The sequence below is a fragment of the Arachis ipaensis genome, chromosome B2, assembly GCF_059453495.1.
Source record: "Arachis ipaensis isolate K30076 ecotype BB chromosome B2, ASM5945349v1, whole genome shotgun sequence".
Taxonomy (NCBI): Eukaryota; Viridiplantae; Streptophyta; class Magnoliopsida; order Fabales; family Fabaceae; genus Arachis; species Arachis ipaensis.
The window spans coordinates 117,339,864-117,365,929 of NC_142437.1; the positions used below are offsets into that span (position 1 = coordinate 117,339,864).

General features: G+C 33.6%; 4 protein-coding genes across 8 annotated transcripts; 1 reads left to right on the forward strand and 3 right to left on the reverse strand.

The window, feature by feature from the left end:
• Window positions 1-2,476: 2,476 nt before the first annotated feature.
• LOC107625986 (putative disease resistance RPP13-like protein 1) lies at window positions 2,477-10,621 on the reverse strand. Of its 3 annotated transcripts, none has more exons than XM_088503967.1 (7): window positions 10,494-10,621; window positions 4,225-7,574; window positions 3,952-4,016; window positions 3,494-3,582; window positions 3,321-3,400; window positions 3,112-3,234; window positions 2,477-2,849 (listed from the first exon to the last, which is right to left on the reverse strand). In XM_088503967.1, exon 2 carries the CDS (start codon window positions 7,572-7,574, stop codon window positions 4,230-4,232), a length of 3,345 nt encoding a protein of 1,114 aa, XP_088360093.1. In that variant the 5' UTR covers window positions 10,494-10,621; the 3' UTR covers window positions 2,477-2,849; window positions 3,112-3,234; window positions 3,321-3,400; window positions 3,494-3,582; window positions 3,952-4,016; window positions 4,225-4,229. The 3 variants fall into 3 exon arrangements, with proteins under 3 accessions (XP_088360093.1, XP_088360095.1, XP_088360094.1); XM_088503969.1 differs by lacking the exon at window positions 10,494-10,621 and having other exon boundaries at window positions 4,225-7,077; window positions 7,271-7,408; XM_088503968.1 differs by lacking the exon at window positions 10,494-10,621 and having other exon boundaries at window positions 4,225-8,175.
• On the reverse strand, window positions 10,184-14,970 carry LOC110269059 (putative disease resistance RPP13-like protein 1). 3 transcript variants are annotated; one of them, XM_088503965.1, is made up of 5 exons: window positions 11,505-14,970; window positions 11,360-11,423; window positions 10,878-10,973; window positions 10,704-10,786; window positions 10,184-10,617 (listed from the first exon to the last, which is right to left on the reverse strand). In XM_088503965.1, the coding sequence occupies exon 1, from the start codon at window positions 14,855-14,857 to the stop codon at window positions 11,510-11,512; it is 3,348 nt and encodes a 1,115-aa protein (XP_088360091.1). In that variant the 5' UTR covers window positions 14,858-14,970; the 3' UTR covers window positions 10,184-10,617; window positions 10,704-10,786; window positions 10,878-10,973; window positions 11,360-11,423; window positions 11,505-11,509. The 3 variants fall into 3 exon arrangements, with proteins under 3 accessions (XP_088360091.1, XP_088360092.1, XP_088360089.1); XM_088503966.1 differs by having other exon boundaries at window positions 10,184-10,414; window positions 10,494-10,617; window positions 10,704-10,973; XM_088503963.1 differs by having other exon boundaries at window positions 10,704-10,973.
• A 5,438-nt stretch (window positions 14,971-20,408) lies between these two features.
• LOC148575346 (uncharacterized) lies at window positions 20,409-21,665 on the reverse strand. Its single transcript, XM_088506181.1, has 3 exons — window positions 21,572-21,665; window positions 21,145-21,520; window positions 20,409-20,760 (listed from the first exon to the last, which is right to left on the reverse strand). The coding sequence occupies exons 1-3, from the start codon at window positions 21,663-21,665 to the stop codon at window positions 20,409-20,411; spliced, it is 822 nt and encodes a 273-aa protein (XP_088362307.1).
• An 884-nt stretch (window positions 21,666-22,549) lies between these two features.
• LOC107625987 (4-hydroxy-tetrahydrodipicolinate synthase, chloroplastic) lies at window positions 22,550-25,765 on the forward strand. Its single transcript, XM_088503970.1, has 3 exons — window positions 22,550-23,052; window positions 24,315-24,395; window positions 24,679-25,765. Exons 1-3 carry the CDS (start codon window positions 22,952-22,954, stop codon window positions 25,604-25,606), a joined length of 1,110 nt encoding a protein of 369 aa, XP_088360096.1. The 5' UTR covers window positions 22,550-22,951; the 3' UTR covers window positions 25,607-25,765.
• Window positions 25,766-26,066: the final 301 nt, after the last annotated feature.

The window sequence follows — 26,066 nt, forward strand, 5'->3', positions numbered from 1 at the left end:
CCATTACACGTGGCCAAATCATAAAGTGACACGTGTCACTTACAGTCCACGTCATCATGCCATATCATCACGTCGTTAATGAAAAATGGGTCAAGGACTAATATGGTGCACTTTTTTCAATTTCAGGGACGTAATTGGTGCAATTGAAATCTCAGGGACGATTTCATTGCACGACGCCAATCTCAATGACCATTTTAGGGTTTAACTCGTTGATTGGAGAAGGTAACATTAATGGTTATATCTCTAACACTTCCCTCAAACAAGAACCTCTTTTTAGGTTTGTTTGATTTTGCATAGGCCTTCTTTTTTCTTTTATTTGCCTTATGCTATCTTTTTTCACTTTTGGGGATCACCAAAGATCGAATTCTTGACCTTTTGGATATAGAGCTTTGATATCATGTTATGAAACTACTCACCCAAAAAGTTTAAGCTGATATAATAATCTCTGATACCTTCGATCATTGCTTTAACTTGGTCCTTCCATTGCAGAAAATTATCATCGTCAAGCTTCATGTAAATTGGAGTCGATGTGAATCCAGGTGCCCTTGGAGCTGAGTTCACCACCGGAGCTGAATTATTGTTTGCCGCAATGAGAACCAAGTTCTGATACCATGTAATGATATCAAAGGCTTAGCAATTTTGAAGAATGATAGCCGAGTGTGAGAACGTGAAGAGCAGAGAAGAGAGATTGCAAAAACAGAATTGAAGAAGATGAGAGAATGTGTGATTTAATTTGTGTTAGGCAAAAAAATTACAGACTTATATAGTGAAACTGAGCAGTAGCCAATCTAACAGATGATGCCAGCTCATCATAACAGAACCTAACCGTTTATTAGAAAGGAAAAAGGGGAAAAGTGTAGCTAATCACTAACTGACTGACACAGAGACAGAAGAGCAGAATAACTAACTTTATAGTTACTAACTGAAGTCACACTGAAGTCACACTACTTATCAGCATATACTAATTAATTCTTAAGAGATCTTCAATCATATATTTTAATTTAAAAGTATTAAAAAACTATTCCACAGCAAAAAGTAGTTAAAAAGTAATTAATAATTGGTAACTAAAAATTTATAGATAACCCATATGGTAAATTGTAATTAATAATTTTCAATTTAATTATCACAAACATACGGTTAAGTTTACAAATTTGAATCTATAAAAGAAAAAAAAAAGTATTTTTTTTCATCAATTAATTATTTTTATTAGGTATATAATATACCCCTTAGGTTAAGTAGGTTCAGCTTTTATAAATTGTGGATTTCTGAGGGTTACAGTTCTATATATTAGCCAATTACTTTATAATATGCGTATTCTATATATTTTATTCAATTTGTGATTTGTAGAAACCTCAAATCTCCTGACATGTTCTTCATTGAAATCTTTTCTAGACCAAGAATAACTTTATGACTTGCAATATCTTATAGTCTAGCAATGATTTCGTCAATCCTAATAACCATCTTTTTATCTTGCAAATATGTTTTCTTCTAGTCTAGCAATGACTTGCATTTTATGTTTTATTGGAGACTAATTACTTAAATAATTTGGAGCCGATTAAGAATTTTTTAATTATAGAGAGTACCTATAAGTATTCTTTTCAATAATGAAGTCACGATCAAACATATTTTGGTTTAAATACAGTTGATAAGCTTTTATATAGTTAACAAAAAAAATCTAAAGTAATTATCAAAATTAATTTCTCAGATTTTTAATATTTGACACTTTAGTCTCTATTTTAAAATATACAAAACAATTCTTAATATTTATATTCATTAGAGGAGAACTATATTATCTAACTGAGATAGATATAAAAAAAAAATAGAAGGAAAAAAAGGGTTAATCACGTATTGACTGTTAAAAATGTGACGGTAAAAATAGAATTAAAACTTATCAAAAATGTTAAGGATAAAATTAAACAAATTAAATATTATGGATACTTTTTTTTTTTTAAATATTAAGAACAAAAAGTATATTCTAATTGTAGTAAAATTATATTGATATGTTCCTAAGAGGCTTCTTATGTTATTCTTACGTAGAATCTGACATATTTTAGTCATTTCTCCAAGATAATTTTTGTTGGATAATACTATAATAAAAGTGAAGAATATATTTTTCAATAAAAAAAATCACGAAATTTTTTTTCAAAATTTAGTAAAAGTATTCACTCATCTTCTAATTTTACTATTTAGATAAAATAATTCTCTTTTTGGTTCAATGCTTAAGCAGACATTTCTAAACTTCTTTCTCATAATTTATTTTTATTAGTTTTTATGTAATTTATTTTTGTCATGATACTTGTATTTTATTTTTTAAATTGAATTTAGATTTTTCCCTTTTTTTTGGTTTCTCACGGTATGTTTTAACCCAGCACGCCAATGACTAATCTGTCACCGGATTCGAGCTCTATTAAAGCGTTTGCTACTAACTAATGGATAACTGCATGCACAAGACCATATTCGAACCCACGACAATTACTTAAACGAACTAATGACGTAACCAATAAATTTATGAAATGACTTAACTTGGCTCCACAATATAGTTTAGTCTTTTATTATTCCATATATCAACTATCAAATAGAATAAAATGATGAAGACATGAAAACTCTGAAGATAAAAAAAGATAATTGAAGGTCTTATTGCATATTGATTGGTCTATCTGTCTTTGCGAAATTCTGTTCCACATCATCCATTTCTTCCTTTGATTGTGTACGAGGATGATGTCTTCCATGAATTCTGCTTTCACATTGATGCAGAGCAGCAGAGACCGCACCTCGTGAAATCTTTCTTGGCCAGGTTCCTTTGCTCTCGAAATGGTGCTTTCTACAACTTGATCCAATATGTTTTCTTGCTGCCACAAAAAAGAACACATTAGAAACTAAACCATAAATGTTTTCACCATCACAGTTAGTTTCTTTATTCAACAGAAAGTAATACTAAGATAATAAACGGAATACCAAAACCAATGAGGGATGATCTTTGAATGAACAAAATTATAACCTTGTAATAAACATTGCATTTGCACTTAGAATTAGAACAAAGCATGTCTATGCTGTATGTAGTTTATATATAATATTATGGCCAAAATCTTACTACTCAAAACTAAAACTTACTCAAAGAAATGCCTTAGAATTCATTTCTTCCTTGAGTTGAGCAACATTGTTTTGAGATCATCATATCAGCCACTCAGCCTAGCTTTCAACATTACTTGCTCCAAATTACCAAGTTTGTCCATGCTAGCAGGGGGTAAAAAAAAACAACAATCTAAGAATTTTGTGGAAAATTGGAAAAAGACACAAGAAACTTCAATGCTTGTGCTTACTTGCTTATGATGCCACTAAAAGAGGCCACACCATGAGCATGTGATGGTTGTACATACTTGGATGTAGGAAAAGCAAAATCCTTATTCACAATGGTTATGAAACAGATGCATGAGAAGGTATATTGTATAAGAAATGTTATGAATCATAGGAGTAATGCAGCATAGGATTATACCTCTTAAGAGTGGTCCAGCTTGAAGTTTTGACAAGAAAGTTCAACTGTATGCATATCTCCTTGTCCATGCACTTACCAGCAAATAATTTCTACATACAAGAATTCCATATCATTATATAACTGGAGTAAACATGAGAATTCCGATTTGTCAAATGAATTTATTCTTGTCAATCCAAACATACTCTCAAGATCTTCTACATTAGAAACAAATAACTCAATTACTCTACAAGATCTTTCTTTAAGCATGCCTAAAGATTTTGCTATATTGTTTACTGCAGATTCCACACGAGACTTTGAAGAGTATAGAATGATAAGAGCATTTTTAATGTCAAACTTGTACTGCAATGACAATTAAATCTCCAGGAACCCTTTAAGTTTCAACAGAAAAAAGCAAAGTACACGACAAATTTAATCATTAAATTTATATAGAGAGTTTAGAGAAATAGATGCATCCTTACAAGAATGGAGGTGCAGCACTCCAATGCAACAAATTTACGAGTCCCAGAAGAATCATTGGATGTCCCTATGAAAAAAGAAAGAGGAAATAAATAAATGGGTAAACACAGTTAAATGGGGAGAAAAAAAAAACCAAAATTGATAATGTATCCTAAAAAGCTAACAGTTTTTCGATGAACTACAAAATTGGAATAAAATAAAGATTATGTAGGAGAGAATGAATATGATGTTGGAGAAGATGAAGTGGGTTTGGAATAGAGAGAGAAAAACAGTACCTGTTTTAAGATGTTGAGTCATTATGAATCAGTATTCCATTAAATTGAATGTAGGGGATGTGGGAAATGGATGGCCAAATGTGGGAGTCCTTCTTCTGCATGCGTTCCTCCAATAACGGACATTTATTGATGATGAATTGACTTAAAGAGGCAGGCAGCCTTATGTTCTCCAGCTTGGAGCAGCCTGAAATTGATAATTTTTGGAGGGACTGTGAGTGTGACACCTCCAGAGATGTCAAATTTTCAGGTCTTTGGATTGTCAGATATTTGAGATTTGGGAATGCTGACAATGCAAAGGATGTAAGTGAATCGCAGCTGTTGTCTATATATAATCTCTCTAGTGAGTGATGTTGGTGTTGCATTGGGAATTCAACATTCTTGCAATCTATGATGGACAGAGATAGCAACGAAGGGGGCAAAGAATCCCCTGGAAATGATATGGCTGACGAGCAGTTTGAGATTTGTAGCCATGTGAGAGAGGTTGGTTGGGTGTGGGTCATGGCATTGAACAGGTACTCCACCTGTTGCTCTCCACTAATTGATAGTTGTTCCAACGTGGAAAGTGGTAGGTCCCGCATTCTTGCTTCTTGTTTGCCAAATATTGTTAATTCGCGTATGATGGGAGCTCTTGGCAGATAACAGCCAAGCTGCTCGCATCCTGCAATCCAGAGTCCATTCAAAGATGGAAGGAAAGCGGGCAAATCTCCTCTTAACTTAGGACACCCCCTTATCGCGAGCACATCAAGTTGAGGAAATGGTGCATCATGGTCATCACATTCAAACGACTCCCATTCCTCCCACCAAGGCATTCTTGAAATAATCAGAGTTTTAAGGGATCGGAAGGGTATTTCGCGTTGATGATCAGTTCCATCATCCTTGTAGAATTCACCACCAATCCTCTTCACCTTGTCCAAGTTCGAAATGAACAGCCTCTCTAGAGCGGGTAACTGTCCAAGTGTAGGAAGCACCCAACAATTCCCGCATCCCGTCAGCTCCAACTCAGTCATGTTGTGGTACAAAGACTGCCCTACCCAATCTGGAAACATGGTACCCTTGTAACCCCTGATTGTTAGTTCTTTCAGGTCTTTGTGAGGTTCTAATTTGGCAAGTACATCTTTCTCCATTTGGGAATCAACCATATCACTATCTTCACCTGATGACCACTCCAAACATAATTCACTCATGTATTTCTTATCAACCATCTTTGCCTTCCAAGCTTCACTGCTGTTAACCACATTCTCCAATTTCTCAATATGAAATGACCCTCCAAGATTTACAAGTTCTCCCAGTTCCCCGACCCCATTCTCTTCATGCTTGCCAACAATATAGTAAGTCAGAATTTGCAAGTCTTTTAATTTTCCCATACCTTTTGGCATCTCTTCCAGTCTAGTGCCTTCAATATCAAGATGACGCAAATTCACAAGATTTTGCATGTTGGAGGGAAGCTTTTTAAGTTTCTTACACTTGCTCAACTTCAAAGTTTGTAAATTGTACAAATCACACAATGACTTGGGCAATGTTACAACTAATGTTTTAGAAAGATCTAAATAACGCAAATGAATCAATTCACCAATCGAATCGTGCAACAAGTCTTCCCCATGCGAAAAGGATTGAAATGACAAAACTCGTAAGCACTTCAGTTCTAGCAGGTGACAAGGATCGATTATTCCCTCTGAGAAATAATCACCTGTATACAAATTGATTTGCATCAATGTCCTTGCATGCTTTAGACTATCACAGACTTCCATGATCTTTGAGACTGAATCATTGCAAAGACCATATGACAAATGACTAGTTTTAGTATCATGCTTGAGTACATTTTTGAGTTCAAAGGTTCTAAAATAGAACTTTCCACCATAGAATGTCGCCAAATCATGCATGAGGTCGTGCATCACAAATGAATTTTTGTAAGCAATATTAGAAGGCTGAAAAAATGATCTTGAAGCTAAATCATTAAAATATTCATAACCAACTTCTTCTAAAGTGCTTCCGCTCCGTGGTTGTTGCAAAAGACCTTCTGCCATCCACAATAACATCAACTCATCTCTATCAAACTCGTAGTCCTTGGGATACAAAGAACAATAAACAAAACAGCGTTTTAAGTACGAAGGAAGGTGGTAATAACTGATCCTCAATGCAGGAAGTATCTCACTTTCCTCTTCAGAAAATTCCCAAATTTCATTGTTCAAAATATCATTCCAGTCCCTTTCATCATCTTTGGTACTTAGTAAGCTCCCAAGTGTTTGAACAGCCAGAGGTAATCCTTTACACTTTTTAACGATTTCTCTCCCTACTTTTTCAAAACCTAAACGGTCTTTAGAAAGCAAGGCGAGATTTGCAAACAATGACCAACAATCTTCATCATTCAACACACTCAAATTGTGGGCTTGATGGTGATTACTTTTGACCATATTTGCAATCTTTTCGTTACGAGTTGTCACAAGAATCCTACCTCCATGTCTCCCTGCCTCAGTTCCACATTGAAAAGGAGTAAGCAATTTTTTCCAAGCCATATAATTGTTAATCCACATGTCATCCAAAACAACCAAGAAACTCTTCCCTGCTAGCTCATTCTTCAAACGAAGCTGAACTGAATCTAAATCATTCAAGTTACAAGGACCAGAAGTTGCTTTCTCTACCACAGTTTTAGTCACCTTAAGAACATCAAATTCTTCTCCAACACAAACCCATGTTTTAACATCAAACTTTTGCTGCACTCTGTCATCATTGAAAACCCATTGAGCCAAAGTAGTTTTTCCAATCCCACCCATCCCCCAAATGGGGATCACAGATAGTTTACCATCATTACTATCATCCAACAACAATTTGACTATATCTTCCCTCTCTTGGTCCCTACCAACAAAAACATCAGACTTTTGAACAAGAGATGTTGATTCAATTCTCCCTGACATGTTCTTCACTGAAATCTTTTCTAGACCAAGGATATCTTTATGACTTGCAATATCTTGTAGTCTAGCAATGATTTCTTCAATTCTAGTAACCATCTCCCTATCTTGCAAATTGAGAAAGCGAGACAGGAAGTTACCTGGTGGTGGATCCTTCCGAGTGGCAGCTTTGGTGGCGATTTCATCCAACAAGTCATCAGCATCATAGACAGCATCTTGGAGATTTTCAAGCCACCTCTTGACAGCAGGGTTAGAAATCTGTTTCTTCTCAGCATCATTCAGCACAGCTTCAACCACATTCAAAATGGTCTCCAGCTTTTGAAGCAGCTTCTGGTCAACCTTCTTTCCTTTCATCATGTTGATGATTGCAGGGTCGGACAGCCGGTCAAAAAGAACATTGATAAAAGAAGACAGAAAAGCTCCTCCAACAAGTACAGCAGCCATCTTCACAAGAGCAAGAAGGAAAAGGAAGCGGTTTGTGTATGCACTCAAAACTCAGGATTATCTCACAAACAGAGAGTATGAAAGTGGTAGCAGTTCAGTGAAATATTATTGTAATGTGGTACTTGCTGATATTATTATAATTCTTATTGTCTTGCTCCGAAGCTGATCTGGTCTTCATTTTTTCATTTTTTTAAATGCTCCCTACAACGGATCTTTAGCTGCAAAATGTTTAACAATATCCACTTGTACATTTATTTATTAACCCACCTACCATTACTAGTGCTTCTTAGTTCTTATACCATAAAAAATTGTTGCACCTCTCTTTATTTTGTCACATACTACAATGCAAATCTGCTACCTTTTCATTAAATAATTTCAACATAAAATTGCTTTTTATATTTTTTGTTGGGACCAATTACTTAAATTATTTAAGATTTCTTAAAAATTTTCGAATTATAGAAAATTATTATAAGTATTTTTTTTAATAATAAAATCATGATAAGTATATTTTGGTTTAAATACAGTTGATAAGCATTTATATAGTTTAACAAAAAATTCTAAAGTAATTATTTAAATTAATTACTGAAATTTTTAATATCTGACAAAAATCTTGAAGTTTTAAAATATATAAAAAATTAGTCTCTAATATGCATCTTTTTTAGACAAAAATGTATTATCTAATGAAAATAAATATCTGAAACTATTTGTATATTTTAAAATTTAAGAATTGAATTGTCCAATTTTAAAAGTTTTAAGAATTTATTTGGATAATTATTCAGTGAAATGCATATACTAATTAACTCTTTAAGAGATCTTCAAGCATATATTTTAATTTAAAAGTATTAAAAAACTATTTCACACCAAAAAGTAGTTAAAAAGTAATTAATAATTGGTAACTAAAAGTTTATAGATAACCATGTTAACTAAAAAAAAGTATTTATTTTACATCAATTAATTATTTTTATTAGGTATATAATATACCCCTTGGGTTAAGTAGGTTCAGCTTTTATAAATTGTGGATTTCTGAGGGTTACAGTTTTATATATTAGCGAATTACTTTATATCATATTAGTGTACTAATTGGTGTTAATATGTGTATTCTATATATTTTATTACATTTGTGATTTGTAGAAACCTCAAATCTCCCTGACATGTTCTTCATTGAAATCTTTTCTAGACCAAGAATAACTTTATGACTTGCAATATCTTCTAGTCTAGTAATGATTTTTTCAATCCTAGTAACTCATCTTTCTATCTTGCAAATATGTTTTCTTCTGGTCTAGCAATGACTTGCATTTTATGTTTCATTGGTGACTAATTACTTAAATAATTTGGAGTCGATTAAGAATTTTTTTAATTATAGAGTACCTATAAGTATTTTTTAATAATGAAGTCACGATAAAACATATTTTGGTTTAAATACAGTTGATAAGCATTTATATAGTTTAACAAAAAAATCAAAAGTAATTATCAAAATTAATTTCTCAAATTTTTAATATTTGACACTTTAGTCTCTATTTTAAAATACACAAAATAATTCTTAATATTTATCTTCATTAGAAGAGAATTATATTGTCTAACGAAAATAAATGTAGAGAAAAAAAATGATAAAATTAGAAGGAAAAAGATTTGATTACGTATTGACTATTAAAATTTGACGGTGAAAATAGAATTGAAACTTATCGAAAATGTTAAGAATAAAATTAAATAAATTAAATATTATAGATTTTTTTTAAATATTAAGGACAAAAAATACATTCTATCTGTAACAAAATTATATTCATATGTTCTTAAGACACTTCTTATGTTATTCTTACATACAATCTGACATGTTTTAATAATTTTTCCAAGATAATTTTTGTTGGATAATACTATAATGAAAAGTGAAGAATATTTTTTTCAATAAAAAAAATCACGAAAAATTTTTTATCATATGCAATTTACTTATTTTTTTTCTAAATTTAGTAAAAGTATTCACTCATCTAATTTTACTATTTACAAAAAACAATTCACTTTTTGGTTCAATGATTGAGCAGACATTTCTAAACTTCTTTCTCACAATTTATTTTTATTAGTTTCTATGTAATGAATTTTTGTAATGATATTTTTATTTTATTTTTTAAATTGAAAATAAAGATTTTTCTTAATTTTTTGGTTTCTCACAATATTTTCTAACCCAGAAGGCAAATGACTAATCCATCACAGATCGGAATTATATTTAAGTGTTTGTCGCTCGCCAATGAATTGCTATATGCACAAGGCCAGATTCAAACCCCCAACAATTACTTAAACGAACTAATGAGCTAACTAATAAGTTCATGAAATGACTTAACTTGGCTCCATAATATAGTTTAGTCTTTCATTATTCCATATATCAACTATCCTTAAATAGAATGAAATGATGAAGACATGAAATCATTCTTGTTGCATTTTGAAGGTGTTCTTGTTGCATTTTGATTGGTCTATCTGTCTGCGAAATTCTGTTCCACATCATCCATTTCTTTATTCAACAGTTAGTTTCCGCCATTAGAAACTAAACCATAAATGTTTCCGCCATCACAGTTAGTTTCTTTATTCAACAGAAAATAATACTAAGATAGTATACGGAATACCAAAACCAATGAGAGATGATCTTAGAATTAACAAAATTATAACCTTCTAATAAACATTGCATTTGTACTTAGAATTAGAACAAAGCATGTCTACGCTGTATGTAGTATATATATAATATAATATTATGGCCAAAATCTCTAATCTCTCACTCTGACCCAAGAAAAAAAAAAAAAAAAAAAACAGATGGCCATTTGTTTCTGCTTATAAGCCATGCCACCTGTTCAGGACTGCATCATGCATAATTATGGGATAAAACAACAACTTATAATAAAATAACAGTAATACTACTCAAAACTTAAAACTTACTCAAAGAAAATGCCTTAGAATTCATTTCTTCCTTGAGTTGAGCAACATTGTTTTGAGATCATCATATCAGCCACTCAGCCTAGCTTTCAACATTACTTGCTCCAAATTACCAAGTTTTTCCATGCTATCAGGGGGTAAAAAAAAGCAACAATCTAAGAATTTTGTGGAAAATTGGAAAAAGACACAAGAAAATTCAATGGCTGTGCTTACTTATTTGCTTATCTCCCATTAAAATAGGTAACACCATGCTCATGTGATGGTTGTACATACTTGGATGTAGCAGAAGTAAAATCCTTATTCACAACGATTATGAAAGGTGTATGAGAAGGTATATTGTATAAGAAATGTTATGAAATATAAGAGTAATGCAGTGTAGGCTTATACCTCCAAGAGTGGTCCAGGTTGAAGTTTCTGACTGTGACAAGAAAGTTCAACTTTATGCTTAGCTCCTTGTCCATGTACTCATCCAGCAAATAATTACTACATACAAGAATTCCATTATAGAAATGCAGTAAACATGAGAATTCCGAACTCTCGAATGAATTAGAATCAATTTTTTTATTTGTTCCAAAATATGAAAAAGAATTTCATTATTGTGAATTCTAATTCTTGTCATTCCAAACACATTCTTAAGATCTTCTACACTAAGAAATTGGAAACAAATAACTCAATTACTCTACAAGATCTTTCTTTAAGCATGCCCAAAGAGTATAGAATGATAAGAGCATTTTTAATGTCAAACTTGTACTTCAATGGCAATTAATTCTCCAGGAACCCTTTAAGTTTCAACAGGAAAAAGCAAAGTACATGACAAATTTAAACATTAAATTCAAATAGAGAGTTTAGAGAAATAGAAGCATCCTTACAGGATTGGAGGTGCAGCCCCCAATGCAACAAATTCACGAGTCCCAGTAGAATCACTGGATGTCCCTATGAAAAAAGAAAGAGGAAATAAATAAATAGGTAAAACAGTTAAATGGGGAGGGGGAAAAAATCCAAAATTGATAGTACCTGTTTTAAGATGTTGAGTCATTGCGAATCCGTTTCCCATTAACATAAATGTATGGGATGTGGGAAATGGTTGGCCAAATGTGGGGGTACTTCTTCTGTATGCGTTCCTCCAATAACGGACATTTATTGATGATGAGTTGACTTAAAGAGACAGGAAGCCTTATGTTCTCCAGCTTGGAGCAGCCTGAAATTGATAATTGTGGGAAGGACTGTGACACCTCCAGAGAGGTCAAATTTTCACGTCTTTGGATTGTCAGATATTTGAGATTTGGGAACGCTAGCAATGCGAACGATGTCAGCGAATCGCAGCTGTTGTCTATTTCTAAACTCTGTAGCGAGTGATGTTGTTGATGTTGCATTGGGAATTTTACATTCATGCAATTCTTGATGGACAGATGTTGCAATGAAGGGGGCAAAGAATCCCCTGGAAATGATATGGCTGATGAGCAGTTTGAGATTTGTAGCCATGTGAGAGAGGTTGGTTGAGTGTGGGTCATGGCATTGAACACGTATTCCACCTGTTGCTCTCCATTAATTGAAACTTGTTCCAACGTGGAAAGTGCTATGTCCCGCATTCTTGCTTCTTGTTTGCCAAATATTCTTAATTTGCGTATGATGGGAGCTCTTGGCAGATAACAACCAAGCTGCTTGCATCCAAAAATCCAGAGTGCCTTCAAAGATGGAAGGAAAGTGGGCAAATCTCCTCTCAACTTAGGACACTTCTTTATCATGAGCACCTTAAGTTGAGGAAATGGTGCATCATCGTCATCACATTCATACGACTCCCATTCCTCCCAGCATGGCATTCTTGAAATATCAAGAGTTTTAAGGGATCGGAAAGGTGTCTCCTGATGATGATCACTTCCATCATCCTTGTAGAATTCACCACCAATCCTCTTCACCATGTCCAAGTTCGAAATTAACAGGGTCTCTAGAGAGGGCAACTGTCCAAGTGAAGGAAGCACCCAACAATTCCCGCATCCACTCAGCTCCAATACAGTCATCTTGTGGTACAAAGACTGCCCTACCCAATCTGGAAACATGGTACCCCTGTAACCCATGATTCTTAGTTTCTTCAGGTCTTTGTGAGGTTCTAATTTGGCAAGTACATCTTTCTCCATTTGGGAATCAACCATATCACTATCTTCACCCGCTGACCACTTCAAACATAAATAACTGATATATTTCTTATCAACCATCCTTGCCTTCCAAGCTTCACTGCTGTTCACCACATTCTCTATCTTCTCAATCCGAAATGACCCTCCAAGATTTACAAGTTCTCCCAAGTCCCCAGCCCCATTCTCTTCATGCTTGCCAACAATATAGAAACTCAGAGTCTGCAAGTCTTTTAATTTTCCCATACCTTTTGGCATCTCTTCCAGTTCAGTGTCTTCGATATCAAGATGACGCAAATTCACAAGATTTTGCATCTTGGAGGGAAGCTTTTTAAGGTTCTTACAGTTTCTCAACTTCAAAGTTTGTAAATTGTACAAATTACACAGTGACTCGGGCAATGTTACGACAAATGTGTTAGAAAGATCTAAATAACGCAAATGAATCAATTCACCAATCGAATCGTGCAACAAGTCTTCCTCACGGGAGAGGGATTTAAATGACAAAACTCGTAAGCACTTCATTTGTTCTAGAAGGTGACAAGGATCGATTATTCCCTTTGAGAATCCATGATATATACCCAAATTGATTTTCAGCAATGTCCTTGCATGCTTTAAACTATCACATACTTCCACAATCTTTGAGATTGAATCATTGCTGCAAAGAGCATATGACAAATGACGAGTTTTGGCATAATGCTTGAGTACATTTTTGAGTTCGAAGGTTCTAAAATAAAACTTTCCACCATAGAATGTCGCCAAATCATGCATGAGGTCGTGCATCACAAATGAATTTTTATGAGCAATATTAGAAGGTTGAAAAAATGATCTTGAAGCTAAATCATTGAAATATTCATAACCAACTTCTTCTAAAGTGCTTCCGCTCCTTGGTTGTTGCAAAAGACCTTCTGCCATCCACAATAACATCAATTCATCTCTTTCAAACTCATAGTCCTTGGGATACAAAGAACAATAAACAAAACAACGTTTTAAGTACGAAGGAAGGTGGTAATAACTGATCCTCAACGCAGGAAGAATCTCACTTTCCTCTTCAGAAAAATCCCAAATTTCATTGTTCAAAATATCATTCCAATCCCTTTCATCATCTTTGGTACTTAGTAAGCTCCCAAGTGTTTGAACAGCCAGAGGTAATCCTTTACACTTTTTAACGATTTCTCTCCCAACTTTTTCAAAACCTAAACGGTCTTTAGAAAGCAAGGCGAGATTTGCAAACAATGACCAACAATCTTCATCATTCAACACACTCAAATTGTGGGCTTGATGGTCATGACTTTTGACCATATTTGCAATCTTTTCGTTACGAGTTGTCACAAGAATCTTACCTCCATGCTTCCCTGCCTCAGTTCCACATTGAAAAGGAGTTAGCAACTTTTTCCAAGCCATATAATTGTTACTCCACATGTCATCCAAAACAACCAAGAAACTCTTCCCTGCTAGCTCATTCTTCAACCAAAGCTGAACTGAATCTAAATCATTCAAGTTACAAGGACCAGAAGTTGCTTTCTCTACCACAGTTTTAGTCACCTTAAGAACATCAAATTCTTCTCCAACACAAACCCATGTTTTAACATCAAATTTTTGCTGCACTCTGTCATCATTAAAAACCCATTGAACCAAAGTAGTTTTTCCAATCCCACCCATGCCCCAAATGGGGATCACAGATAGTTTACCATCATTACTATCATCCAACAACAAATTGACTATATCCTCCCTCTCTTGGTCCCTACCAACAAATACATCAGACTTTTGAACAAGAGATGTTGATTCAATTCTCCCTGACATGTTCTTCACTGAAATCTTTTCTAGACCAAGGATATCTTTATGACTTGCAATATCTTGTAGTCTAGCAATGATTTCTTCAATCCTAGTAACCATCTCCCTATCTTGCGAATTGAGAAAGCGGGACAGGAAGTTACCTGGTGGTGGATCCTTCCGAGTGGCAGCTTTGGAGGCGATTTCGTCCAGCAAGTCATCAGCATCATAGACAGCATCTTGGAGATTTTCAAGCCACCTCTTGACAGCAGGGTTAGAAATCTGTTTCTTCTCAGCATCATTCAGCACAGCTTCAACCACACTCAAAATGGTCTCCAGCTTTTGAAGCAGCTTCTGATCAACCTTCTTTCCTTTCATCATGTTGATGATTGCAGGGTCGGACAGCCGGTCAAAAAGAACATTGAGAAAAGAAGAGAGAAAAGCTCCTCCAACAAGTTCAGCAGCCATGTTCACAAGATCAAGAAAGTATATGAAAGGGTAAGGGAAGTGGGTTGTGGTATACACTCAACACTCAGAATTCTGAAGAACACAAAGTTTCTACTTTGCAGTGTAGCTTAGCCAAGTACACGATGTGTTGCTTACTTCAATAATTGAGTTGAAGCAATAATTTCTTTTTCTTTTTTTTTTTTCTCAAAAAAAGACTTTTATGAGTAATTACTCAAATCAGTCCCAAAGATTTTAAAAGCGGACACTTTAATCTCAAGAAAAATTAATACACAGATTAATTCTCAAAGTTTTACTTTGGCGGACAGATCAGTCCCCAATTTATTTTTTTTAGGGATTAAAATGTCCGTTTTTAAAATCTTTAGGGACTGATTTGGATAATTACTTTGTCCGAAAAATGAACTGAGACTGATTTGTCGGTCAAAATAAAACCTTGAAGATTGATCTGTGTATTATTTTTTCTTGAGAACTAAAGTATCTACTTTTAAAATTCTTGGAGACTAAGTTGGGTAATTATTCTATTTTTATTTTCCTATTGGAAATTTGGAATCCAAGTGTATTCAAATTTGAAATGATAAGTCTTTAACATCGTGGGGACCATCCTCCACCATCTGATGAGAAAAAACAAATGTGAATGGTCCTTAATTGTATTGGAAGATATTATTAGCTATTCATAGTTCATACAGTAACCTGCTTTATATGACTATGATGATTTAATGTTGGATTAATGGATTACATAAATATGATTATTTTGATTATAAATTAAATTACAGCATGGGATAATAGTGTCCAAATTTTTACCATCTTTTCGGGGAAAACAATATTGTAGGATGATTTTATCAAAGTAGGACGATTTCAGGTTTTTTGTATGTTTAATTATTTTTATATCACACTACTCTTAAAAATTATAATTCAACCTTCTTTTTATCTTAATGGAATTTTAAATGAAATTTTTCTTTATTAATTATTTTAGCATGGAATATAAATTTGTCGAAATGAAAGTGAAAGAGTACACAATGATAACTTTGCTGTTTGCAGTTTACATCATTGCCATTGGGCTTTGTTTTCTTATAGTTGCGAGGCTCTGCTTACTTATATAATTTGGATTGATTAAGTGATTAATTTTGTATTTTTTGTTTGTCATTGATTTTCTTTTGTTTGCTATTGATGTTCTGATCTTATGTGGTCTTATAGTTGCGAGGCTCTGCTTACTTATATAATTTGGATTGATTAAGTGATTAATTTTGTATTTTTTGTTTGCCATTGATTTTCTTTTGTTTGCCATTGATGTTCTGATCTTATGTGGTACTCTATAAAGTTTGAATATTTTGTTGAGTTGTTGTGTCTGTGTGTCAAACACAATACTTACCTATATTCGTTCGATATGCGTGTTTATTATGTTCAAACTGTGTTTTAATAAAAAATAAAAAAAATTTTACTGGACACGCTTAGACATATGTAAATACCATCACGTGTCAGCGTGTCCAATTTTATTCTTAACATATATTTTTGAAATAAATTTAGATATAGTATATATTATTATTTATTAAAATAAAAAATATTTTAAATACTTGATATAATTAAAATAAGACATTAAAAATAATTAAAAAAATTAATTTATATTTTAATATCAATAAAATATCAAAATATCATTATGATTTATCTAAAAAATATTTTATATTTTATATATATATGCGTGTCCCCGTGTCTTATAAAATTTTAAAATTTGTGTGTCGACATATCTCGTATCGTGTCGTACTCCGTATCCATATCAATGTCCGTACATCATAGACAGTGTTTATTAATAACATGAAGCAAAGGTGAATACACAATTTGTAGGTTATTCATATAAAGTTCTTTTTCAGTTTCCACACAAACTCAAATTTGAACTAATGAAACATCAAATTAACAATAGCAGTTGGAGTTAATTACAATTTTACTTGAAAACATTCGAAAAAATTTAACTACGTCACATTCTGATAAAATTGTATTTTTATAAAAATAATTTAATATATTCAATTAAACTATTTAATATAACATATATTTACATTTTAAATAAAATCATTCTAGTAGTGATTATTATATTTTAAAAAATATTACTAAAATTAAAATATTCTTTATTATTAAATAATATTTTTAAAAAATTACTTACAAAATATTATTAAAATATAAAAAAATAACTTTAATTTTAATAATATTTATAAACTATATATTCTAACATAGTCATACTAAAATTTATTCCTTAAATACTATGTTTAAGGGAGTTTTAGAAATTTTGTGTTAAAAAAATAATTATTTTATCTAAATTTTAATTAAATTTTTATATATTTTTTAATTAAATTTTTATACCATAGATTTTGTAATTAAATTTTTATCGTGATAAAAATATTAAAATTAATAAAATATTCTATTAATCTATATAAAATATTCAATCAAATATTAAATATATTTATTTTATTTAACAGAATATTTCGTTAATTTTAATATTTTTATTATGATAAAAATTTAATTACAAAATTTGATATAACATTAAAAATAAAAATATATGAAAATTTCATTAAACCATAAAAACTGAGAAAGTAATTAAACAGGAAAAAAAAAAAGAGTAGCGCACAGTACACAGAATACCTTAGCTTCGTTATCAATTTTATTGACTGAAAGAGGGAAACGATCGTCGCGCAGTTCAATAAAACCCTACCACTCTCCTTTTCACTTCTCCTTCTCCGTCGGAATCTAACGTCATGTTCTGCCGTACCTCCGTTGCCCACCGCCTCTCTCCTCTTCTCGTAACCCACTCCTCCGCTTCTACCACCACCATTATGATCCCAATTACTACCATTATTATTATCTAAGAAGTTCAACCCTCTTTATCCCTCTTTCTCTCTCTATTTGGACTCGGATCTCACTTTCATTATCGAATTTTCTCATTGAACGGTCGTAATATTCGTCACTTTTTTCATTGAATAGTGATGGCGGCGATGTTGATGAGTTATAGTAGCACTGCATGCTTCCCTGCTTTTAGTTTCACTGTTTTTCGCTCCAACAATGCCACCAACGCCAATAACAAGAGATTATAATAAAAAATATCGATTTTTTATTTGCTTAATATGTCATTTCTTTTATAAAAATATTGTTTTTATTTTTTTGTATCTTCTTGTGTTTGTCACTCATATATGTGTTACTTATTCTAGTTCTCATTTCAATGTATATTTAGATATTGACTTGATCTTTAGTTAATTGGTGGTTTTATATATATTAGGTAAGGGACTAAGTTGATAGGGAAAAAAGATAAATTTAAATATCTCACATTGGAGCAATTTGAGTATTTATTTTTTACTTAGTGCTCATGTCCATTGATTAATAGATACTTTTATTATAGTGGGGTTTATGATGGTCGATGGATTATGTTGTTGAGTATTTCCTTGTTTTGATTTGGGTTTTGTTTTGCTCTATTAGGTGTATATTTGCATTGCTACCTAGTTTGTAACTTACTTTAAAAATGGGGGTTTGCTAAATAAGTAAATAATATGATTTTGGTTGCTCTTCACTTCCCCTTCTCTGCCGGAATCTGACGTCATGTTCTGTCGTACCTCTGCCGCCCACCGCCTCTCTCCTCTTCTTGTAACCCCCTCCTCCGCTTCCACCACCACCACCATTATGACCTCAAATACTACCATTATTATCTTCTAAGAATCTCAACCCTCCTTTTCTCTCTCTCTCTCTCTAACGGATTTTTTCATTGACCGGTCGTAATATTCGTCACTTTTTTCATTGAATAGTGATGGCGGCGATGCTGAAGAGCTATAGTAGCACTGTGTGCTTCCCTGCTTCTGGTTTCACTGTATTTCGCTCCAACAATGCCACCAATGCCAGTAACAAGAGGTTATAATAAAAAATAACAAGTGGAGTTTGTGATGGTCGATGGATTATGTTGTTGAGTATTTCCTTGTTTTGATTTGGGTTTTGTTTTGCTCTATTAGGTCGATAGATACTCTTACTATATGCTGATACACCTGATATCCGATTCGATCCGCAAATATGCAGATCGGATCCGGCCTGAAAAAATGCGGATATCGTATCCGATCTGATTCGATGAATACAGTGTGAATCGGATAAAATTTTAGGCTATATTCGATCCGATCCGTGTGCAGCCCTAGTCAAAGTCTGTACCTGCAACATCTACACAAACAAGTTAGTCGTATAAGCACATTCTTTATCAAATTTTTAGACCACTCTATCTTGTGCACCTTCTATCAATTTCACAGGTTGCAAGATATCAAGCAATTGGTTCAAACTGTCAACATCCCATATTGGTGAAGTTCCCTCCTCCACTAAAAGTTTCATACCCACTCTATCCCATTCTAAAATCCACAGTCTCCAACGACGGATCCTTTATTATTTGAAATCAAGTAGAGCCTCCGAAATGAGTCTTTCATCTTCTTCGACTGTAACCATGTATCTTCCCAAAATCTGGTTTATCTACCATCACTTACCTCCTTAGCCAGACCGTCAATAATCTTTTGGCCGATATGTTACCCTTTTATTTGCAAGTGGCATATGTCTCTCCACGGACCTCCTTTTACTGTTAAAGCTTGAGTAGACAATAACTGTTCAGGGTTCAGATTATTGCAGGAGCACACAACCTTCTTCCATAAAGGACAATTTTTTTTAGAAAATTGCCATCACCACTTAAACAATAATGCGGTATTACGAATCATCGTATCTCTCACACCTAACCCTCCTAGCTTCTTCGGTGTTTGTATCAACTCCCACTTCACAAGGGCCAGCCCAGGTCGTCCATCGTCCTTCCCCCAAAAGAACTTTCTTTGCCATGAGATTATTTTTTTTGCCACTGTAACCGGAATTTTATACAAACTCAAATATTAAGTAGGCAAACTATTAATCACTGAATTGATGAGAACCAACCTTCTTGTTTTACTGAGCACATTTGCTTTCCACAAGCTAAGTTTCTCCTCTACCTTATCAATTACTGGCTTCCATATTTTAAATAACCTCGAGTTTGCTCCTAGATTAATACCAGGTACTTCACTGGTAGACTCGCCACCTGACACCCTAATAATCGACACATCCGACCAACTCACTCCTGACTACAATTCACCGGTATCAAACTAGACTTCTCGAAGCTAATACTCAATCCATACATCACTTCAAAACACTTCAAAAGTCTCTTGAAATTTCTCATTGACTCCTCTTCCAGTGGACAGAACAATATAGTGTCATCAGCAAATTGAAGGTGTGATAACTCTATATTATCCCTACCAACTAAAAGAGAGGTTATTCTCCTATTTCTTACCGCCTCTCCGATCATCCTATTCAACACATCTACAACAAGTACGAATATAAATGGTGATAACGGGTCGCCTTGTCGAAGTCTCCTTTCCATCTTGAATGGTTTCAATGGTGTCCCATTAACCATTATGGAAATAGATGCTGATCTAACGTTCTCTGCAATCCATTCCCTCAATCTACTACCAAATTCCATCTTTTCTAGCACAATATCAACACAATTTTGTTTGACTCTGTCATAGGCTTTCTATAAGTCCAATTTGAGGATTGTTGATGCATTCTTCTTCAGTTTTAGCCATTGTACAGTTTCACATGCTATTAACGCTCCATCATGTATCCTCCTGCCCTTTACAAATGCACTATGTGATTCCCCCACTAACCCTGGTATTACACTCCTTATTCTTCTTGTCAACACTTTTGATATGACCTTATACACGCACCCAACCTTACTGATCGGTTTAAGATTCTTTATCTCCTTCGCGGCCACAAACTTCGGAGCCAGCGCTACCCAAGTAACATTGGACTCTACTGGTAACCTCGCCGTCACAAAAAAACTCATCACAGCTTTAGTAAATTCCACTCCAATCTCCTCCCAGCACCTTTTTATAAAGTTCATCTTATATTCATCACTATTCGGAGCCTTAGATGATTCGCATTCTCAAACTGCATCATTTACTTCCTCCTCTGACGGTAATATCTCTAGTGCTTGAGCTTCCTCCATCTCCAACCGATTGACTAACCCATTTCGAAAGCTAATATTTGGCGACACTTCCTGGTGGTATAATTTCCTGTAAAAATCTCCAATGACGACCTTAATTTTTACATAATTTCTTACCAGCCTTCCATTTATCACTAAGGACTTAATCCGGTTGTTCCTTCTTCTTGCTGATGCAATATTGTGGAAGTATCTAGTATTCTTGTCTATCTCCTTGGCCTGTTGAGATCTAGACATTTACTTCCAGTGTATATCTTGTCTCGTATACCGTACTTCACAACACCTTATCAATGCTTTTATCCTTGCTTCTACTGTACCATCATATACTCTATTGCTAATCATGTCATCCACCTTCTTGATCTCGTCTTCAAACTTTTGTATCTTTTCAGGTATATTCCCAAAGAACTGCTTGTGCCATCTACCCAGTGATTTCGACAGTGCCTTCAATTTATCCAAAAGTTGTACATCTCCCAATCCCCTCCATTCTTCCTTCATCATCCTTAAGAAGTCTTCATGTGTGAACCACGAGTCTAAACTGTGGAATGGTCTTGAACCCTGAACTATTCTTCTATCTTCTACTATCAAAGGGCAATGATCTGATAAGCCTCTCGATCCTCCTCTTAGGCGAGTGTCCAAGTATGCATCTAGTCATTCCAAACTGACCAGACTTCTATCAATATGACTACAGGACTGACCTCTAAACCATGTATGCTTGCGATCATTGAGTGTCAAGTCCACCAACTCCATATCATTGATCCATACTCTAAATTCTTCAACAAAAGCTGGCATGGTCGCCCTTTTTCTTTCTTTTATGTGCATAATTTCATTGAAATTTCACATGTAATAAAATGGAACTTGACACAATCTTAAATCCTGTAATATAACTTAATTCCTCCCATATTAAAAGTTTTTCATCTCTCACAAACTCAAATTTAAACTAATGAAACATCAAATTAACAATAGTAGTTGGATTTAATTACAATTTTACTTGAAAATATTCAAAAAAAATTAACTACGTAACATTTTGATAAAATTGTATTTTTATAAAAATAATTGTCTTAAAAAATAATTTAATATATTTAATTAAGCTATTTAATATAACATATATTCACATTTTAAATAAAATCGCTCTAGTGATTATTATGATATTTTAAAAAATATTATTAAAATTAAAATATCATTCTTTTATTGTTAAACAATATTTTTAAAAAATATTACTTAAAATATAAAAAATATAACTTTAAGTTTGATAATATTTACAAATTATTCTAACATAATTATACTAAAATTCACCTATATACTATGTTTAAGGGAGTTTTTAAAAATAATATGCTAAAATAAAAAGATTTAATTATTCTATTAGTTATTATAATTTTATCGAATTTATAATTAAATTTTTATAATTTTTTAAATTAAATTTTTATACCATATTAGATTTTGTAATTAAATTTTTATCGTGACAAAAATGTTAAAATTAATAGAATATTTTATTAAATTATATAAAATATTCAGTCAAATATTATGTATATTCGTTTTGTTTAATATAATATTTTGTTAATTCCAATATTTTTATCACGAAAAAAATGTAATTACAAAATATAATATAATATAAAAATTTAATAAAAAAAAATGTATAACAATCTACTTATAAATTCAGTGAGATTTCAGAGACGCAAAAAAAAAAAAAAAAACGGAGTAGCGGATAGTGCACACAGTACCTTAGCTTTGTTATCAGTTTTATTGACTGAAAGAGGGAAACGATCATCACGCGGTTCAATAAAACCCTACCACTCTCCTCTTCACTTCCCCTTCTCTGCCGGAATCTGACATCATGTTCTGCCGTGCCGTACCTCCGTTGCCCACCGCCTCTCTCCTCTTCTCGTAATCCATTCTTCCGCTTCTACCACCACCACCACCACCATTATGACCCTAATTACTACCATTATTATCATTTAAGAAGCTCAACCCTCCCTATCCCTCTTTCTCTCTCTCTATTTCGACTCGGATCTCACTCTCATTATCGGATTTTCTCATTGACCGGTCGTAATATTCGTCACTTTTTTAGTTGAATAGTGATGGCGGCGATGCTGAAGAGCTATAGTAGCAATGCGTGCTTCCCTGCTTCTGGTTTCGCTGTTTTTCGCTCCAACAATGCCACCAACGCCAGTAACAAGAGGTTATAATAAAAAATATCGATTTTTTATTTGCTTAATATGTCATTTCTTTTATAAAAATATCGTTTTTTTGGTATCTTCTTGTGTTTGTCACTCATATATGTGTTACTTATTCTAGTTCTCATTTCAATGTGTATTTAGATGTTGACTTGATTTTTGGTTAATTGGTGATTTTATATGTATGACGTAAGGGACTAAGTTGATAGGGAAAAAAAATAAATTTAAATATCTCACATTGGAGCAATTTGAGTATTTGTTTTTTACTTAGTGCTCATGTCAATTGATTAATAGATGCTCTTACTATAGTGGGGTTTGTGATGGTCGATGGATTATGTTGTTGAGTATTTCCTTGTTTTGATTTGGGTTTTATTTTGCTCTATTAGGTGTATACTTGCAATGCTACCTAGTTTGTAACTTACTTTAAAAATGGGGGTTTGCTAAATAAGTAAATAATATGATTCTGGTTGCTGGGGTTGTATTTATATTTATTTACATGATTACTAATTTGTAATTTTTTGTTTTTCAAATCAAGTTAACTCCTTGGGGAATTTCTGTGTTGAACATTTTATCTCCTTCAACTTATTCACTTTTAGAAACACCATTTTTTTTTATACTTGTTTCTTTTCAGCATTTAGCTAAAGCCAATCCTGACATTGTAGTCAAATGAGAAATTAAACAGTGTATGGAGCTAAATGAGTTTAGAAGATTTGTGATTATCTTATGTTCCGAGTCTTTTTGCCTTTGTCTTATTGTTTGGATTTAGAATTTTGTCATTACTTGGTTGCCATTTCCCAGTTTTATGATCAAGAATGCCTTTTACTTGCCATAAAACAAGTAAAAATGATTTATTCGGTGAATCATGTGCATTCATCCAGCTACCTCTGTTTTCCTAGGTGAAACTCCTTAATTTGTTGTTAAGATGAATGCATGTTTATGTAAAATGATGTCTTTGTTTCTTGTTTGCAATATTGTTCTGTCACAGTCCTTTGTGCAATTATTTATTTGCAAAAGGTGATTTTCAACTAACAAAAAAATGGGGTGTGCAGATAGAGTTTTAAAAGGGCTAATGTCATAAATAGAAATAAGGATTTTGTGAACCTTGGTCAGCACCCCTGTATGTATGTTTTCCACTTCAGAATTATTAGACTGGTGGTTGGTGCCAATTGCAATGAGACAGATACCAAGTTTTCTTGCCATAATGCTATTGATCTAAATGTCGATTCATTGATCATTTTAAATTTTAATGTTTATTTGTATGAACCAGGAGCTCAAACTGGAAGCCTCCACAGGCAGCTATCATACCCAATTTGCATCTCCCAATGCGCAGCTTTGAGGTGAAAAATAGGTGTGTTTGACTAATGAATTGTCAATGTGCTGTTCCAAATAGAATCATTCTCTTGTTAAATTCTATACTTAACATTGGGTTTTCATTTGCAGGTTATTTTATTTATGTATTATGTGTACAATTTGTAGATTAAGTAGAAATTTTTTTATTTTGAATCTTGCCTTGGTAGAATTTTAAAAGGCAGCTGGACTTGATATTTTTAATCTAACTGACATAAGTATCATTAAACAATATTCTGTGTCTGATCTTCACAATAAGTATTTTACATGTACTTTATGTACAGGACATCAACTGAGGACATAAAGTGTCTGAGATTGATAACTGCGCTCAAAACTCCATACCTACCTGATGGCCGATTTGATCTAGAAGCGTATGATGATTTGGTGAACAAGCAAATTGAAAACGGTGTAGAAGGTATTATTGTTGGTGGCACAACTGGTGAAGGCCAATTAATGAGCTGGGATGAACACATCATGCTTATCGGGCACACGGTCAATTGTTTTGGCAGTAAAATCAAGGTTGTTGGTAACACCGGAAGTAACTCCACGAGGGAAGCAATCCATGCCAGTGAGCAGGGTTTTGCAGTTGGAATGCATGCTGCCCTTCATATAAACCCTTACTACGGCAAAACCTCCCTGGACGGTATGATTTCTCACTTCGAAAGCGTGATTTCCATGGGCCCTACAATCATATATAATGTTCCTTCGAGGACTGGTCAAGATATTCCTCCTCACGTGATTCAAACCTTGGCTCAAAGTGCTACCTTGGCCGGTGTCAAGGAGTGTGTTGGAAACGATCGGATCAAACAGTACACGGATGATGGCATTGTTGTGTGGAGTGGCAACGATGATCAATGCCATGATGCTAGATGGGGCTATGGTGCCACCGGAGTGATATCTGTCACCAGCAACCTTGTTCCTGGTTTGATGCGAGACATCATGTTTGCAGGGAAGAATCCAACATTGAATTCAAAGCTCCTTCCTCTGATGGACTGGCTTTTCCAGGAGCCAAACCCGATTGGTTTAAACACAGCTCTTGCCCAACTTGGGGTTGTCAGACCGGTTTTCAGGCTGCCGTACGTGCCGCTCCCTGCGGAGAAAAGGATTGAGTTTGTGAACTTGGTGAAGCAAATTGGCCGAGAGCATTTTGTTGGAGACAAAGATGTTCAGGTTCTTGATGATGATGATTTTATCTTAGTTGGTCGATATTAGTTTATTGTGTTACCTTACTTTGTTGTAGTTTGCATTTTCAGATGTTCTTAGTTGAGTTTTGTATCCTTTTCCAGATTTTGCCTAAGTTTTAAACCAATTAATGTACAATAGAGTCGGTTAAAATAAACCAATAATAATACAAGTTGGTGTTTCTTTTAAGTATCTATTTGTAGCTGTTGAGTGTTAACTGGTTCATGCTACTTTTGCATGATAAAATGAACCTTGCTCTTTTTTTTTGGGTCATGAACTTTCCTTATACACTTAAGCAGACAAAAGCAAAATGATGTAATTACATATTCAGAGCATCAAACAAAGATAGAAAGATAGGAGTAGTTGGGCCATCAAAATAATGAAGCACTGAAATGAATAGAACAAACAGATTAACAGACTGAATCTTGGCCCAACACTGAGGGGTGATTTTCAATGCTAGAATTCAGAGAAAGGGATCATGTTTTTCAGG

What these genes read in the sequence shown, in the direction of transcription:
- LOC107625986 (XM_088503967.1), bottom strand. Translation starts at nt 7,574, where the DNA reads ATGGCTGCTGTACTTGTTGGAGGAGCTTTTCTGTCTTCTTTTATCAAT.
- LOC110269059 (XM_088503965.1), bottom strand. Translation starts at nt 14,857, where the DNA reads ATGGCTGCTGAACTTGTTGGAGGAGCTTTTCTCTCTTCTTTTCTCAAT.
- LOC148575346 (XM_088506181.1), bottom strand. Translation starts at nt 21,665, where the DNA reads ATGCCAGCTTTTGTTGAAGAATTTAGAGTATGGATCAATGATATGGAG. An exon ending in CAAGCATACATGGTTTAGAG is followed by an intron (nt 21,521 to 21,571) that starts GTCAGTCCTGTA and finishes TGGAATGACTAG; the next exon opens with ATGCATACTTGGACACTCGC. An exon ending in ATAAGGTGTTGTGAAGTACG is followed by an intron (nt 20,761 to 21,144) that starts GTATACGAGACA and finishes CTTTATAAAAAG; the next exon opens with GTGCTGGGAGGAGATTGGAG.
- LOC107625987 (XM_088503970.1), top strand. Translation starts at nt 22,952, where the DNA reads ATGGCGGCGATGCTGAAGAGCTATAGTAGCAATGCGTGCTTCCCTGCT. An exon ending in ACCAACGCCAGTAACAAGAG is followed by an intron (nt 23,053 to 24,314) that starts GTTATAATAAAA and finishes TGTATGAACCAG; the next exon opens with GAGCTCAAACTGGAAGCCTC. An exon ending in AGCTTTGAGGTGAAAAATAG is followed by an intron (nt 24,396 to 24,678) that starts GTGTGTTTGACT and finishes CTTTATGTACAG; the next exon opens with GACATCAACTGAGGACATAA.